The sequence below is a fragment of the Aptenodytes patagonicus genome, chromosome 6, assembly GCF_965638725.1.
Source record: "Aptenodytes patagonicus chromosome 6, bAptPat1.pri.cur, whole genome shotgun sequence".
Classification (NCBI taxonomy): Eukaryota; Metazoa; Chordata; class Aves; order Sphenisciformes; family Spheniscidae; genus Aptenodytes; species Aptenodytes patagonicus.
This window is the reverse complement of record NC_134954.1, coordinates 31,080,061-31,095,011: the sequence shown is the minus strand read 5'-3', so window position 1 is coordinate 31,095,011 and position 14,951 is coordinate 31,080,061. Positions and strand designations below refer to the sequence as shown.

Sequence of the window (14,951 nt, the reverse complement as noted above, 5' to 3'; positions counted from 1 at the left end):
TGCTCTGCAAGTGGTGTTTATATCACTCAGCTGCACGCAACCTCACAACCCAGCTTCAGAACCAAAAGATTTCCTTCCCAGCACTAAGAGGACAGCCCACACCACATCCCAAGCCGGTGTCCTGGGGTACTGCACAGTCCGTTTGGTACAGCCCGTCCGGGAACTCCCACTGAGTCCTAAGAGCTCAGGACTTTCCCAGGGCCTCATACAAAGCTCAAAGAAACAAACAGCAGAACTGCACCACTTGGAACAGCTGGCAGAGTTCATGCCCACAGATGCCTGCTCTTCCTAGCACCTCTGCCAAATGGATTTATTTGGTTTGCCAAGACATTCACGGGGGGTTGACAGAACAAGAGATTTCCGCATAGGCTGATCCACTGTGGCAGCCACTTAGAAAACACTGCTAGACAAGTGAGCTAAAACTATTAGAAAAAAAAAACCCAAAACTTTATTTACACTGAAGAGCATCCAGCAGGACCCTCCCTCCCCCAGCCACACATGCACACACACACCGACTTCTCCCTTCCCTTACATCCGCTGCAAGCTGGGGATCCTGCTGCCGCACCTCATCTCTCAGTGCTCTATCCGGACCACCATGACCGTGACATTGTCTGCCGACCCTCGCTGTACTGCCTTGTTGGCCAGTCTGTTACACGCAGCTTCATACCTAGCGTCTGCTTCTAGCTTCCCTTCTCTCGTCTGGATGTTCTTATCCTGTTGGGATGAGGAAAGATGATGCTGATTGCTCCCAGCAAAGCGCATAGGTGCAAGCACATGGTAATTTCCAAGCATGGGGAAGTAAAACAGATGAGGACAACCTCAGGTATAAGGGAGGATACCCCGGCAGAAGTACATTTCTGCAAGTCAGAGTCATTCCATTTTGTGTCCCCTGCACTGACAAACCCAGCCCCCAGGCTGCCTTCTCCTCACCTCCAGGCAGGACACAATGAAGTTCACAGCTTCTTCTGGTGTAAAGACTTTAAAGAGGCCATCACATGCTATCAGAATGAACCTGGAAATCAAGCAGAGACAGGTTCCAAGGCTGAATCTTTGGCTCCCCAGCTACAGCAAAATCCCTCCAAGCTGTTTTATGAGTACCCATGCTCCAGGACAAAGGGAAGATGCCATAAAGCTCATCTGAAAATCCCTCGGAAGCACCAGAAGTCCTCTGGTGCTCCAGAACCTACCATTCATGGAGCTGAGGCAATTCAAAGTACAGGCCAAAAAGACAGGCAAACAATGCAAGACCTAGATCAGGACATCCTGGCAGTCCTACTGACACTGCACCATTAGGCAAGACCATATACCATGCCCTGCTGGAAAGCTCCATTATTTCTCTAGGAACTGATTCTTTCCTTTTAGTCTTTTTCATTCACGTATTTCCCCTGTGAAGTAGCTAATGCAAGAAAATAGAGAAACACAGCCAGCTTAATACCTTATGTACATCCCTTTAAATCCTTTACATTTCCATGCTCCTGAGATATGCAATAACTTAATTTAAATAGAAATTCAAAAGAAAAGTGAGCAGCTTAACCCAGAAATAGAGGCATAACTGTGATCGGAAAACTCTGCCACAAGGTATTGCTGCAGGCTGCAGAAGGTTGAGGCGGTACAAAGCCCAAGGCAAGGAGAGCTGCCTCCTAGCTCCCCACCAGAGGATGGGGGAGACAGCCTGCTGTGCACTCCCTGCCTGCACAGGGGATTGTATTAACCTGGAGCCCTAACCACAGTCACTGGACAAGGAAAACTACAACCATCCTGCAGAGGTGGCCAGCCTGCCAGAGCAGCACATGTCTCTGAAGACATTGTTTCAGAGCCTGATGCTCAGAATATCTTTAGAAATATTTTAGTGGATCACTTGATATGGAACTCTAATCCCAGAAAAAGCAGCAGTACTGGGTTACATACTCACCTCAGAGAGCCTGCAGGGCATACTGACATGAAAGCTCACAGCAATTTGTCATTGCCAATCATATGTTAGAAAAGTATCTCAAATCTTCAAATATCAGAGCTGAATGCAATGGTATTTGTGGGCACCATGGCTGCTAGGATCTGGGGAACTACAGGCCTGCCAGCCTGACCTCGGTGCTGGCAGGCAGATTATGGAGCAGTTCATCTTGAGGGCACTCACAAGGCATGTGCGGGACGACCAGGGGATCAGGCCCAGCCAGCACGGGTTCACGAGAGGCAGGTCCTGCTTGACCAACCTGATCTCCTTCTATGACCAGGGGACCCGCCTAGTGGATGAGGGAAAGGCTGTGGATGCGGTCTACCTGGACTTCAGTAAGGCCTTTGACACCGTCTCCCACAGCATTCTCCTAGAGAAGCTGGCGGCTCATGGCTTAGACAGGTGTACTCTGCACTGGGTAAAAAACTGGCTGGACGGCCGGGCCCAGAGAGTTGTGGTGAATGGAGTTAAATCCAGTTGGCAGCTGGTCACGAGCAGTGTTCCCCAGGGCTCAGTTTTGGGGCCGGTCTTGTTCAGTATCTTTATCAATGATCTGGACGAGGGCATCGAGTGCACCCTCAGCAAGTTTGCAGATGACACCAAGTTGGGCGGGAGTGTTGATCTGCTCGAGGGTAGGAAGGCTCTGCAGAGGGACCTGGACAGGCTGGATTGATGGGCCGAGGCCAACTGTATGAGATTCAACAAGACCAAGTGACGGGTCCTGCACTTCGGCCACAACAACCCCATGCAACGCTACAGGCTTGGGGAAGAGTGGCTGGAAAGCTGCCTGTCGGAAAAGGACCTGGGGGTGCTGGTTGACAGCCGGCTGAACATGAGCCAGCAGCGTGCCCAGGTGGCCAAGAAGGCCAATGGCATCCTGGCCTGTATCAGAAATAGTGTGGCCAGCAGGAGTAGGGAAGTGATCGTGCCCCTGTACTCGGCACTGGTGAGGCCGCACCTCGAATACTGTGTTCAGTTTTGGGCCCCTCACTACAAGAAGGACATCGAGGTGCTGGAGCGTGTCCAGAGAAGGGCAATGAAGCTGGTGAAGGGTCTAGAGCACAAGTCTTATGAGGAGCGGCTGAGGGAACTGGGGTTGTTTAGCCTGGAGAAAAGGAGGCTCAGAGGAGACCTTATTGCGCTCCACAACTACCTGAAAGGAGGTTGTAGCGAGGTGGGTGTTGGTTTCTTCTCCCAAGTAACTAGCGATAGGACGAGAGGAAATGGCCTCAAGTTGCACCAGGGGAGGTTTAGATTGGACATAAGGAAAAATTTCTTTACTGAAAGAGTGGTGAAACATTGGAACAGGCTGCCCAGGGAAGTGGTTGAGTCCCCATCCCTGGAAGTATTTAAAAGACGTGTAGATGTGGTGCTTAGGGACATGGTTTAGTAGGCATGTTGGTGTTGGGATGACGGCTGGACTCGATCTTAGAGGTCTTTTCCAACCTTAATGATTCTATGCTAGAAACAACTCTTGGACAGGATAGGGATCCAAGAATTCAAGCCTTAACCAATTGCTTGAACACTGGTGTGTGAACTTATTCAGAGCATGAAGGAAGTCTAAGGCTTGTGTATATTACACTGCTGAGAGGCTAGTTTCTCCCACAGGAGCCTTCACAGTATCTTGGCAGAGTGAGGCAGCAGCATTATCCCACTATACCGATAAGGAACAGGAGTGGAGAGACATCAGCAGTAAGAGCATCCTCTAATTCTGGGTGATCAGTCTGAGTGCCTCGGTGCTAACAGCAGAGCATACAGTGTCGTGCAGCTTGTGCTACTTCTGCTGAGCAGAGCTAGGATGCAGCCAACCCCCTTGTGCACGGGCACGCTTTACCTGTCATTGTGTGTGAGTTGGCAGCGTTTGATATCTGGCACAGAGATAACACCACAGCGTTTGTATTGGCCATCCCCAATGGAGCGGGAAACCTCCAGCACTCCTAGGACTCTTCCGTCCCTGCACAAGGAAAGAAAACATTGAGAGCCCTCCCCTCACAGGCACATCTCACTGCACTGCCTAACAGGGACACTCTTCATGGTGCGTTCAGCTGCCTCGTACAAATCCTGACCCACTTCCCCAGCAAGTTCAAATCTTCCCTTCAAAGTCTCCTTCCCTTTCTGCATGTTTGTGCGAAGCTTTCAGAAACGAGTGGAGAGGGGGAGGAAGAAATGAAGTCAGGAGAATTCAAGGCTGTTTTCCATCTCCCTGCCCTAACTCACGTCCTGCTTAGCCTAGCAAGCCAGGGAAGTAAGAGTTATATGCTGAGCTGAACTCCTGGAGGCGGAGGTTTGAATACACAGATTATTTTTTGGCAAAATATCTAGCAAACTGCATTTCAATAGAAGCACAGAGTGGCAGCAGGCAAGACCAGGTCTGAGCCAGCAGCCCCTCCTGTGCTCTGCCTATCAGGACACCAACCCTTATAGACTGGCTCAACTGGGGGCAGTTCCAAGGAGCGAGAACCATGGCACTTTCTCCTGATCACTTAGTCTTTCCCAACCACTGATCGCAGCAACCAGTTCCCTGAAACCAGAGTTACAATCCTCTTTAAGAAGCAGTTTTGTTTGCTAAACTTTTACTAATTAACTGAGTGCTGCACTAACAGAAGCAGCTTCCTACGCTCCACCCTTCCAACAACTGAGCAGATTCTTCTCCCCCAAAAAGGCCCTTCTGTGCACTCTGGAAAGACACAAGCTCATTCATCTCGTAGTCCAACCAGCCCCACTTGAGATAAAAGCAAGAAGCGAGGCACGTCACAGAGAAGAGATCTGGTGCTCACACACTTTGCGACTTATCTCTTGGGTCCAAAATATTGAATTACAAGCAGTGGGAGAGGCTCCCAGGCAGCCGGGGAGATGTTCCCCCAGTTCTGAAAAGAGCTAACAGACACCGGCCCATGTCTTTCCTGGGTGCAAAGATAGATCAGCGTTAAGCATAAGCAGCAGCAGCATGTGCTCTCCAGAGATAGGGGGAACAGGGCCCTCCAGACATGGCAGCGTGACAGAATTGAGCCCACCCCTCCCCACCCCAGGGGCCATTCTGCTTCTGCAGGCACTAAGATACTTCACTTGCACTGAGTCCTCTCTTGTGAGGATGCCATTAAATCAAGAAACGGCCTTCAAAGAAGGGAGAAAACCTAGCCAGGGAAATCAGACACAGCTGCCCAAACAGCCATGCACACCTACATGCACAGGAACATTAAGATAATCCCACTCTGGCTCCCGAAACCTCCCTCCTACTGCAGACCACCTCAGTGCATCAGCTAACCCCCAGGGGAGCAACACCAACTGACATCAAGGGCTTCCCGTGCCCTCTCAAACCATGCTCCGCCTCTCACGGGACATGGAGGGAGAGGTGATGCTGCAAGCAAGGAAGAGAGTTCTGTTCAATGCCACAGTGTGCAGCAAGTGATAACTTCTTAAACAGTCAAGTCCAGCTCTGTAGGTCAAGCTTAAGCACGTCCGTGCTCACATCGCACTGCCAGGCTTTCACATGGGCTTCTGCCTTTGCAGCACAGCACCCCGCCACCATTGTAAGCCCCTGGGAAACCAGCCCACATCAACTGACTCAAGCCACTGAATCCCACAGGCAGCAACAGATTCTCTCTAGGCTCTCACTAGCATGTGCACTGGGCTCAGGAAACTCCAGAAACTCAGTGCTCAGGCCCAAAGCTGGGCCAGGGTTTAGATTTGCTCACTCACACGCTTTAGGCACTTACCTGACATTTCCCCCAGCTTTCTGTATCCGCATACGCTCCTCATATTGGGTGGGGTTGTGCTCCTTACTGAGGCTTAAGGCTGCATGTTTCTGACTCTCTTCATTATAACGACACAGAATCGCCTGTGCTGACAAAAGACCCTCGTGAATAAACAACAAAACTGCAGCAAGAGGAACTTCTTGAGAGACCTGCAATTTGTAGTGAATGGGGCTACATCTGGCTGGTGAGCGGTCACCAGCGGTGTTCCTCAGGGCTCAGACCTAGGGCCAGTGCTGTTCAATATTTGTATCAGTGATCTGGATGCAGGAGTTGAATGCACCATTAGCAAGTCTGCTGACGATACTAAGCTGGGAGTGCTGTTGACTCTCTGGAGGGACAAGAGGCCTTTGCAGAGGGATCTAGATAGATTGGAGCATCAGGCAATCATCAATGGCGTGAAATTTAACAAATCCAAGTGCCAGATTCTGCGCCTGGGATGGAATAACACCGGGCACAAGTCTAACCTGGGAGAGGAGTGGCTGGAGAGCAGCCCTGCAGAAAGCGATCTGGGGGTGCTGGTTGGCAGCAGGCTCAATAGGAGCCTGCAGTGTGCCCTGGCAGCCAAGAGGGCAAACCGTATCCTGGGGTGCATCAAACACAGCATGACCAGCTGGTCAAGAGAGTCCCGCTGTATTTAGCATTGGTGCGGCCTCACCTGGAGTACTGTGTGCAGTTCTGGGCCCCACCATTTAAGAAGGATGTTAAGGTACTTGAATGCATCCAGAAGAGGGCAACAAAGCTGGTGGCAGGGCTGGAAGGCATGTCCTATGAGGAGCAGCTGAGGAGTCTGGGTTTGTCTAGTTTGGAGAAAAGGAGGCTGAGGGGCAACCTCATTGCTCTCTACAGCTTCCTGAGGAGGGGACGTGGAGAGGGAGGTGCTGATCTCTTCTCCCTGGTATCCAGTGATAGGATGCGTGGGAATGGTTCAAAGCTGCGGCAGGGGAGGTTCAGACTGGACATGAGGAAGCATTTCTTTACCGAGAGGGTGGTCAAACACTGCAACAGGCTTCGTAGAGAGGTGGTTGATGCCCCAAGCCTGTCAGTGTTGAAGAGGCATTTGGACAATGCCCTTAATAATATGCTTTAACTTTTAGTCAGCCCTGAACTGGTCAGGCAGTTGGACGAGGTGATCATTGTAGGTCCCTTCCAACTGAAATATTCTATTCTATTCTAGATACTGTGAGATATTTAGTGCCACCAAGAGAGAGCTACCACACACAGTTGTTTTACGCTATGGGAGACAATACAGAAGTATCCTGCACCCACCCAAAACAAGATGCTTTGTAGGAACAGTTGGGGAACTCACGGCAACTGAGACATCCCATACAAACACCTCGCCCTTCAGGGCGAATAAAGCTCTCGAAGGAATCAAGACGCCAGCAGTGGGCTTCTCCATTCTGCTTACCCGGCTGTCCCCGAGGTTGGCTATGTAGAGAATATTGTCAACAGCTAGGACACAAGTAGCTGTGGAGCCGTCCTTCCACGCTGGCTTCCTGAAGGGAACAAAAATGAGATACTAAGGGGGGAAAACAATGTTTAAGAAGTTAGTCACAGAGTGCTTCTGGGGACTCAAGGAAGTGTCATTTGCCAACACTCAGCAGACAGCTAGCACAAGCCCCCAGCAGCTGCCTGCAAGGAGCTATGGAAACTGTTGGTGGTAAACAGCGAGCTGGACAAGGACAGAGGAACTGCACAGAGTACCGCCTTCTAAATGCATGGCCAATACCCAGCTGGTTCAAATACTGCCAGCCATGCTCCCCGCACCAACCCTTCCTCACACTCAGCTCCCAGGAAAGCTCATCTGTGGCTGGAACAGGCTCAGCCCCAATGACTGCCCAGAAGCTATAGCATCGTGAGCAAACAAGCACCCCAAACTCCTCCCTGGGAGGCTCCTTCTTTGCAGCAAAAGGAATGCACAGCCAGGACTGCAGCAGAGTTGTCTTCCTTTTCGCTTTCATTTCCCTTCTGTTTTTCACAGTACCCCTACCCGCCCGCCTCAGTCCTCACCAACCCACCTCAGCAGCAACACCACTTGTCCAGTCACTCTCCTGATATTTCACTTGCTGTAGCTAAGCTTGTATCTCTAGAGCTCTAGGTAAAACAAGATGCATTTCTTAGATTACAGCTGCCAGACTAGTCCTTCCCATAATTAAGACTGGCTATGATACCACTCTTTACTGAAACTAGCTTTGAGAGGCTGATTTCTAGACATATTTCATGCAGTTTTTCCTAACTTTGAAGGTGCAGCTGAATGAAGATCATTCATTTCATCATCAATACCAGCTATTGCTAGTGATCCTTTGTAGCGCCTTTGTCATAAGTCACGTTTCTGACCAAATGGAGACTGGTTTGGGAATGGCACTGTTGTGACAGATTCAAGGAAGCTTTTTCCTTTTGCCTGGTCAAACTCGTTGATCTGATTAGGCTTAAGAGACTGAGCCAGTTTGCAATTTACTTAAAATTGAAAGTTTGCAGGGAATCTCAGAACCAGATGCATGAACAGTGTCTCCATCTGTGTTAGAGGTGTCACTATGAAATCGGAAAAAAAAAAAAGAAAACAAACGTGTAAAGGACTGGTAACAAAGTGACTGTATTTTAAATGCAATCTATATCTTCCCTAGTCCACACAGTTGGTGTGTCAGTTCAGCAGAGACCGGGAGAAAGTAAGGGTGCTTGCATTCAACACCCCGCTGGGAGGCAGGCTGGCATTTATCCCACAGAAAGTAGCTGCTGTGCTTTTCAGCTTCGTTTTAAAAGACCTGTTAGAAACAAGCTTAAGATGAGGGACATTCTTCATCAACATCTCTGTTTTCAAAAGAAGTGAAGAACAAAGATTTAAACTTACGTTGGGAGAGTTAAGTCTTTCAACACAGGGCATTAAAAACGACTTCAGAGATGTGCTTCAGCCTGGCATGACATACTCACTAACAGGAATGCAGCTCTAAAGAAAGGTGCACACAGCAGCTGGCAAACTACTGCTCTACAGATACCTTCCTGCCACACTTTGATGCTGACAACACAGAGATCCCATCTCAGGCAGTATGGGATAAGTCACTTCAGCAACATAAGTCTTTAAAAAGAAGGCAAACAAGATGCCCTGGTAAGAACAGAGGTGCATTCTTGGTCATGTTTTGGTTCCTTCCTTTACTACGAATGCGTATTTTAGTCTAAGGGGTCCTACAGACTGCGTAGACCAGAACATGCCATGATCTAGCTCTAGCAGGCACTCAGCTGGCAGAGTTACAGCCTGGCACAGCTAAGCTGTATGGGGTTTCGCCAAAGCATAGACACGACTCAAGATTTCCTCTGCCCTGCTCAGAACTAAGGCCTGTGAGATGCAAGCTAAGAAATACAAACGCATAGGAAGCATTTACACTTACTGGCTGGATGCCTGCTTTAGAAACTCTTCATCTGTGTGTTTGAAGGTGTCCAAAAGGCATCTCTTCACAGTTTTCTCCACGCTGACTACCTCACCTGTCAGACAGGGAAAACAGCAACTAAGCTCCAGCTAACTCTCCTACAACACACTCCCCCTATTAACACATATAATGTGTTAATTTGCTAAGAGATTTAAACTTTTCAAATGAGAGAGTTCTGACCTATCCCAGTCCCTCCCTTCGCTCATCCAACATTCACTCAGGCAGTGCATCTCTTGGACCCTGTGCAGAGCAGCTAGGGCATATCCTGGGCTCATGCTACCAAAAATCTGTGCATTAGCGTGTATGGAGAATTTATGACATACCCCTCTCCCCCACAGGTGTATTTTCACACTTGAAGTGGCACTGCCAAAATTGGCAACAGCACATCTCACACTTGCTTAGCAGTTCACAACTAACCACTTGTACCCTTGTGCCAAAAAGGCTTCCAGCCCTCTTCCCCAGGAGACAGCGCAGTCTCACAAGCCCACTGGGAATAAGGGATGGGAACTGTAGAACAAACAAATCAGTTTCCCTATCCACTGCCATAATGTCAAGGCAGAAAAGGTGATGGTTGTCCTACAGCCCTTATTCCACTCCTCTCACCTTTAGGAAATTTCTTAATCAGGTTTTGGTGCAGATTCTGTGCTGCAAATTTTGAGGCTCGGACTCCTCCGTGGCCATCAAAAACAGCGAAGTACGAGACACGTGTGCTGTGAGGGAATAAAGAGTAGCAGAAAGGGGCTAAGAAAGGCCGTTAGCCCGAGGGTGGGATCGAGTATATTCATCCGCATAACACCCTGCCCTGTGTCAGGGAGACTGCATAAACACTGCACTCCAAGGCACGAAGATAGCAAGTCTCTAAGGTCACACATGCAAGCATTTACACGGTTTACATGTGCAAGCACTGAGCTGAGAACTTTCTTGTGATTTTCCACCCCTCAAGAAAATGAAGGGCAGAAGAGAGTTTATAGACCACAACTTGGCATAAAAGCAGCTAAACATTTCACAAGGGCACTGCAACTCCCCAGCACTACACAGTCTAATCAATCCTACAGTTTTTTCCATGCCTAAATTTGTTAAAACCATGCTACAGACAAGAAACTCAGATCCCTCAGCACATGAATTTCTCAGGACAATATTAGTTCAGAAGCTAAATCCAGTATCAGGATGACGCTTGAGAGCATTCCTTGAAATATACACACTCCCCCTACACACACTTATATGTGTTAATTTGCTAAGAGATTTAAACTTTTCAAATGAGAGAGTTCTGACATCTGTTTTCTCTTCTTCGAGTGATCTCCATTGCCACAGTTAGGGTTTTACACACTGTAAAATCCCCAAGGCAAGGCCTAATTATATTATTATATTATAATTAAACTGAGGGTCTCTAAACATCCACGCTTACATTTGGGTAACAGAGGCTCAATATCCAGAGTTATCAGGCCCTCACAATCCTTGCGAAGTCAGTGATTGAGCATCCACTGAGCATCACTCAAAGGGAAGTATTTGTATATAAAATAGTCCTGTGATTTGCCCAGGAACACAGCTAATGATTCAATCTAAGTCTCCCAATAACAAGCCCAAACCACACACCACGACACAGGTGTAGTCAAGAGCATCAGCTGCTCAAACCAAAAAGGATCATATCATGGGCTTAGCTGAAGCAAGCTGGAGCTCCTTCACCCCTGTGATGGCTGCCATCCACGGCTTTATTCTGGCAGTTGGGGCCCACTTACATTTGGGAGGGCAGAGGCTGGCATTCCTCGGTGATATCGTTTAAGATGACATGTGCATCCTGCATGTCTTCTCTTTCACCTTTCCTCTCTGCCACATAACCCTTCAATCCAAGAATGCCCACTGACCCTAAAGGGGAACAAAGCAGACACATGCACGCAAATCAAACTCCTCCCGTCTCCAGCTCAGGCTAAAACCCAGTAAATCAGTGACCACTTTTCAGCTTTCAGAACCCTATCCTGGCACTGCAGCGAAATACGGCCCTCATCCTGCAACAAAACATCTGGCACCTTCTGCTGAACAAGGATATATTTATTTTGCAACATGGGTTTTTAAGTGCCCCCAACGTCAGGAGCTATGAAAGCCACTTGCCCCCATTTTGGCAGGCAGCTGTAGCCAAGCAGGACTGCTGGACATCGGACAGAGCTCTTACCAAAAAGGGGTGAGGGGGGCAGGGGAAGCGTGTGGCACTGAACCTGCAGATTAAACAAAGCACAACTTTAAAGAGGGCGCTAAGGACAGGAAATCAGGGTCTGCTGTGTCCAGAACATGTCCTTTCCTTTGTACCCCCGAACACATCTTATTCCCAAAGCTGCAACATAGCACACAGGCACCTCCATTGATATAACAGCAAGTCTCTCTCTCTCTGGCTTTCTTAGCAGCCACCCAGTGGAGATATTTGTGGATGTGGCAAAAGAAACTGGTGTGGCTCTAGCCTTCCAGAGGTTTCACAACCATCACCCTCTTGGCAGCACAGGAGCTTATCCTGTGAACGCCGAGGTGCTTGCTGCTCAGCTTCTGCCACTTCAGCAGGGTCAGTAAGAAGGGCCAGGTGAGGGAGGTAGAGAGGGCCAGGGAGCTCGAGGGGCTTCCACAGACCGCCGCAGCAGTTTGTTCCCTACGAGAGGCTGAAAATGCAAGCAGACTGAAGAACCAAAGCTTTAGCTTTGGTCTGGACTTACTCAGCCCAACGTCAAAACTACAAATCGAGTACATTTGTTTTCAAACTGTCTGAAAACCTTTACAAACTTTCTTTTCCACAAGTTCTTCCCTGCCATTCTTCTCTTCCTCCTCCAAGGACTTTCTCTTCTCCCCTTTCCCGTGGCTCCCTGCTGATGAGACCTGCTCAGTAGCACTGGAGGCTGAAAGAAAGCAAAACACAGGCAGCTGAAGTCTTCCAGCTCTATTTTACTTGCATAAATTCAGCAGCAAGTCCTTTTATACCGAAGCACTCTCACTAGCACAGGCTCACACGCTCACACAGTATTAAGTGACCAGAGTTATTACTGAACAAGACATACTAACTGACCACAAATGCACACACACAACTTCACTCAGCTTATACAACCCACAGCATACATCACTGTCTAACGCAGTGAGCGCCAATTTGATCACTTTACGGTGCGTGACCCTACCTCAGGCACAGTACAACTGTGTTTGGCTGGCAGGCTGTTCATTCTCCCCACCAACCCACAGTTTGTTTCTTAGCTACCAGCCTTTTTTGCAGTTAACTGCTCAGGAAGTTAATGTTTCAGGTTGAAACACTTCTGATTTTTTAATTATTATTATTTGTGTCTACCAATAGTGCCCACAACAATGCAAAGAATTGTATTTTATTACTCTGAATGTGCATATTTGTTAGAGGTTTCAGAAGACAGGTTACAAATTAAAGCTAGCAAGCAAAATATGATTCCCATGACGTTGGAACCCTAGCCTTTTCCTTCTGGAGATTTATTCTCGTATGGTATAGTGAATTATCTCACCCCCTCCCAGGTGCTAGCAAACACTTGGCTGCATGCAGAAAGCTTTGCCAGACCAGCAGTCTGTTTTTGAAGACATTTATAGCGAGGAACAAGAAGACAGTCTGTGCCCACAGCAGAAAAGCAACAGAAGCCAGGGCTGTGGCAGCACCGGGCCAGTGCTGCCTTCGCTCTTAGCAAGCACACACGTACTTTCACTCCCTAAGCAGGGAGCTTTCAGACACAGACAACGGGGGTTCCCAAAAGACACCTGAGGGATGTACTTCTGGGAACAGGCCTAAGTTTACTTTTAAAAAGTGAGAATCCCGATTTAAACAATTGGGGCACAAACAGATCGCCACAACCAGTGTCAGCCAATCCAGATACCAGGTTAACTTGCTGTGCATCCAACACAACAGGCTACATCAATGGGTCTTCCCGAGAAGGGCAGGTTAGCAGAGGCTTGGTGAGCTGACACAGCTCCTTACCCATGTCACCACTGCTGGCTGGCGGAAGATCATCAAAGAGTAAAGAGCCTCCTTTTCCTGAAGCACAAGAAAAAGGCAAGAAGAACTAAATACCTTTGTCCCTTTGAGGAAATACTGCTCTGTGTACACCCATTTTGAGGTGCAGAAATTATAAAATGCCAGTTTACCAAAGCGAGCCAAATTTCAACTTCTGTTATTGGATGGTGGGGGCAAACTCAGGCCTTACATTTGTTTCAGGGAATATTTATATGGAACGTTTTATGGAATATATGTGGAACATATGTAACATTCTGGTTATCAAGAAAAACCCCACAAGAGGAGGAAAGCAGCTTCTCTGCACACCAGTGCTGATAACCCGACTCTCTTTATCCTGTCTAACAAAGAAAAGGGTTTACGGAAGTTTCATCTCAAGATATACTGATGCAGAAAACATGGGAAGCCAAACTAACGGCAGGAACGGAGCACCCATACCTGAGTCAGCACTGCTGGCTGGTGGGAGATCGTCAAAGAGCAGAGGCTCTTTCTGGGTCTCCTTCCCTGTAAGACACCAGGGCAGAGTCAGGACGCATCACAGGCACTCAAGGGTTGGTTTCTGGAAGGACTGCCCCCCAGGCGAGCACAGGTAGGGTAACCGAGGAGAACCTTGGCTACCTTTCTTCTATCTCTAATTTAGGCAGCTCCTACACAAGCAAAACAATCACCTGCCTGGGGATGATGTGAACTTTTATCTTGGAAACAGCTTTTTTTTTCCCACTCACTCAACTTTCTTCCATTCACTCAACTTGCATTAACATCCCTCAGCAGCCCTATCAAGATGTTATAGGATGGGAGGCGCCCAGAAAGCACCAAATTATTTCAGGTAACACCATTATAGCTCTCCACAGGCCCACAGCAGCACAGAGGGGAACGGCTCCAGCACGGCCTAAACCGCATGGATAACACTCTGCATCTGAACGAGTCCCAGGGAAAAAAAAAAACACAAAAAAACCCTAAACCCTATAATTTCTCCAGCGGTTTTTAAGCCACCCCCTCCTGCAGCCGCCCCTCACCCCCCTGCCCCTCAGGCGCTGGGACCCCCCAGCTACTACCGCCGCCCCGGGGCGCTTCCTGTAGCAGCGGGCCAGCTGGGCGCGGAGCCGGCGCCTCCCCCCGGAGAGGCTCGCTGCCCACGGCCGCGCTGAAGCAGGCCCGGCGGGGCCCAGCACCGCTCGCCGCCGGCCCCGCGGCCTGTCAGGCCCTGCCTGGGTGAGGCCCCGCCTCGGGGCCGCGCGAGGGGAGGGCAGGGCAGGGCAGGGCAGGACGGCGGTTAGGTGCCCGCGCCAGGGGTCGCGGCCCCCTCACCCGCCGCCGAGGAGCCGGGCTCCGGGAGATCCCCGAACAGATCCATCCCGCCGCCGCGCCGGCAGCGCCGCCGCCGAGGCCGCTTCCTCCTGCCCAGGAGCCTCTCCGCTCCCCCGGGCTGCCACTCTCCCCGCGAGGCCAATCAGCGGTCGCGGACGGGCCGGAAGTAGGCGCGCGGCCCGGCGGCGGCGGAGCGGGAGCGGAAGGTCGCTCTTGGCCCCGCCCCGCGAGGCGCCTGTCAACCCCCTGGCAGGAGGCGAGGAGCCCCGTCAAACACCCTCGCCGGGAGGCAGCGCGACGCCTTCTCCGCCAATCGGAAGGTGGGGCCGCCCTGCCAATCAGTCACGTTGCCTCGCGCCTTGCTCCGCCAGGCCGACCAATCCCGCTGCTGGGAGGCGGGGGGGGGGTGCCCCGCAAGGCACCCAGCGGGTGCCCAGGCACGGCCCTCCTGTACCGACCAATCGCTGGCGGGGGCGGGAGGGCGCCCGCCGCATGACCGGCGGGGCGGGAAGGGCGCGCGGCGCCCC

General features: G+C 50.2%; 1 protein-coding gene across 1 annotated transcript; it reads right to left on the bottom strand.

Annotated features, from left to right (window-relative positions):
* Positions 1 to 292: 292 nt before the first annotated feature.
* On the bottom strand, positions 293 to 14,525 carry ILKAP (ILK associated serine/threonine phosphatase). Its single transcript, XM_076341938.1, has 12 exons — positions 14,425 to 14,525; positions 13,555 to 13,620; positions 13,084 to 13,140; positions 11,876 to 11,998; positions 10,859 to 10,985; positions 9,726 to 9,832; positions 9,084 to 9,177; positions 7,109 to 7,196; positions 5,665 to 5,786; positions 3,783 to 3,902; positions 931 to 1,012; positions 293 to 714 (listed from the first exon to the last, which is right to left on the bottom strand). The coding sequence occupies exons 1-12, from the start codon at positions 14,468 to 14,470 to the stop codon at positions 574 to 576; spliced, it is 1,173 nt and encodes a 390-aa protein (XP_076198053.1). The 5' UTR covers positions 14,471 to 14,525; the 3' UTR covers positions 293 to 573.
* Positions 14,526 to 14,951: the final 426 nt, after the last annotated feature.

Bases quoted from the DNA above. Each gene is read 5' to 3' on its own strand.
- ILKAP (XM_076341938.1), bottom strand. From the start codon at position 14,470: ATGGATCTGTTCGGGGATCTCCCGGAGCCCGGCTCCTCGGCGGCGG. The intron at 11,999-13,083 runs GTAAGGAGCTGT...GCTTTCTTTCAG, and splicing joins AGCCAGCAGTGGTGACATGG to CCTCCAGTGCTACTGAGCAG. The intron at 9,833-10,858 runs GTAAGTGGGCCC...ATTCCCTCACAG, and splicing joins CAGCCTCTGCCCTCCCAAAT to CACACGTGTCTCGTACTTCG.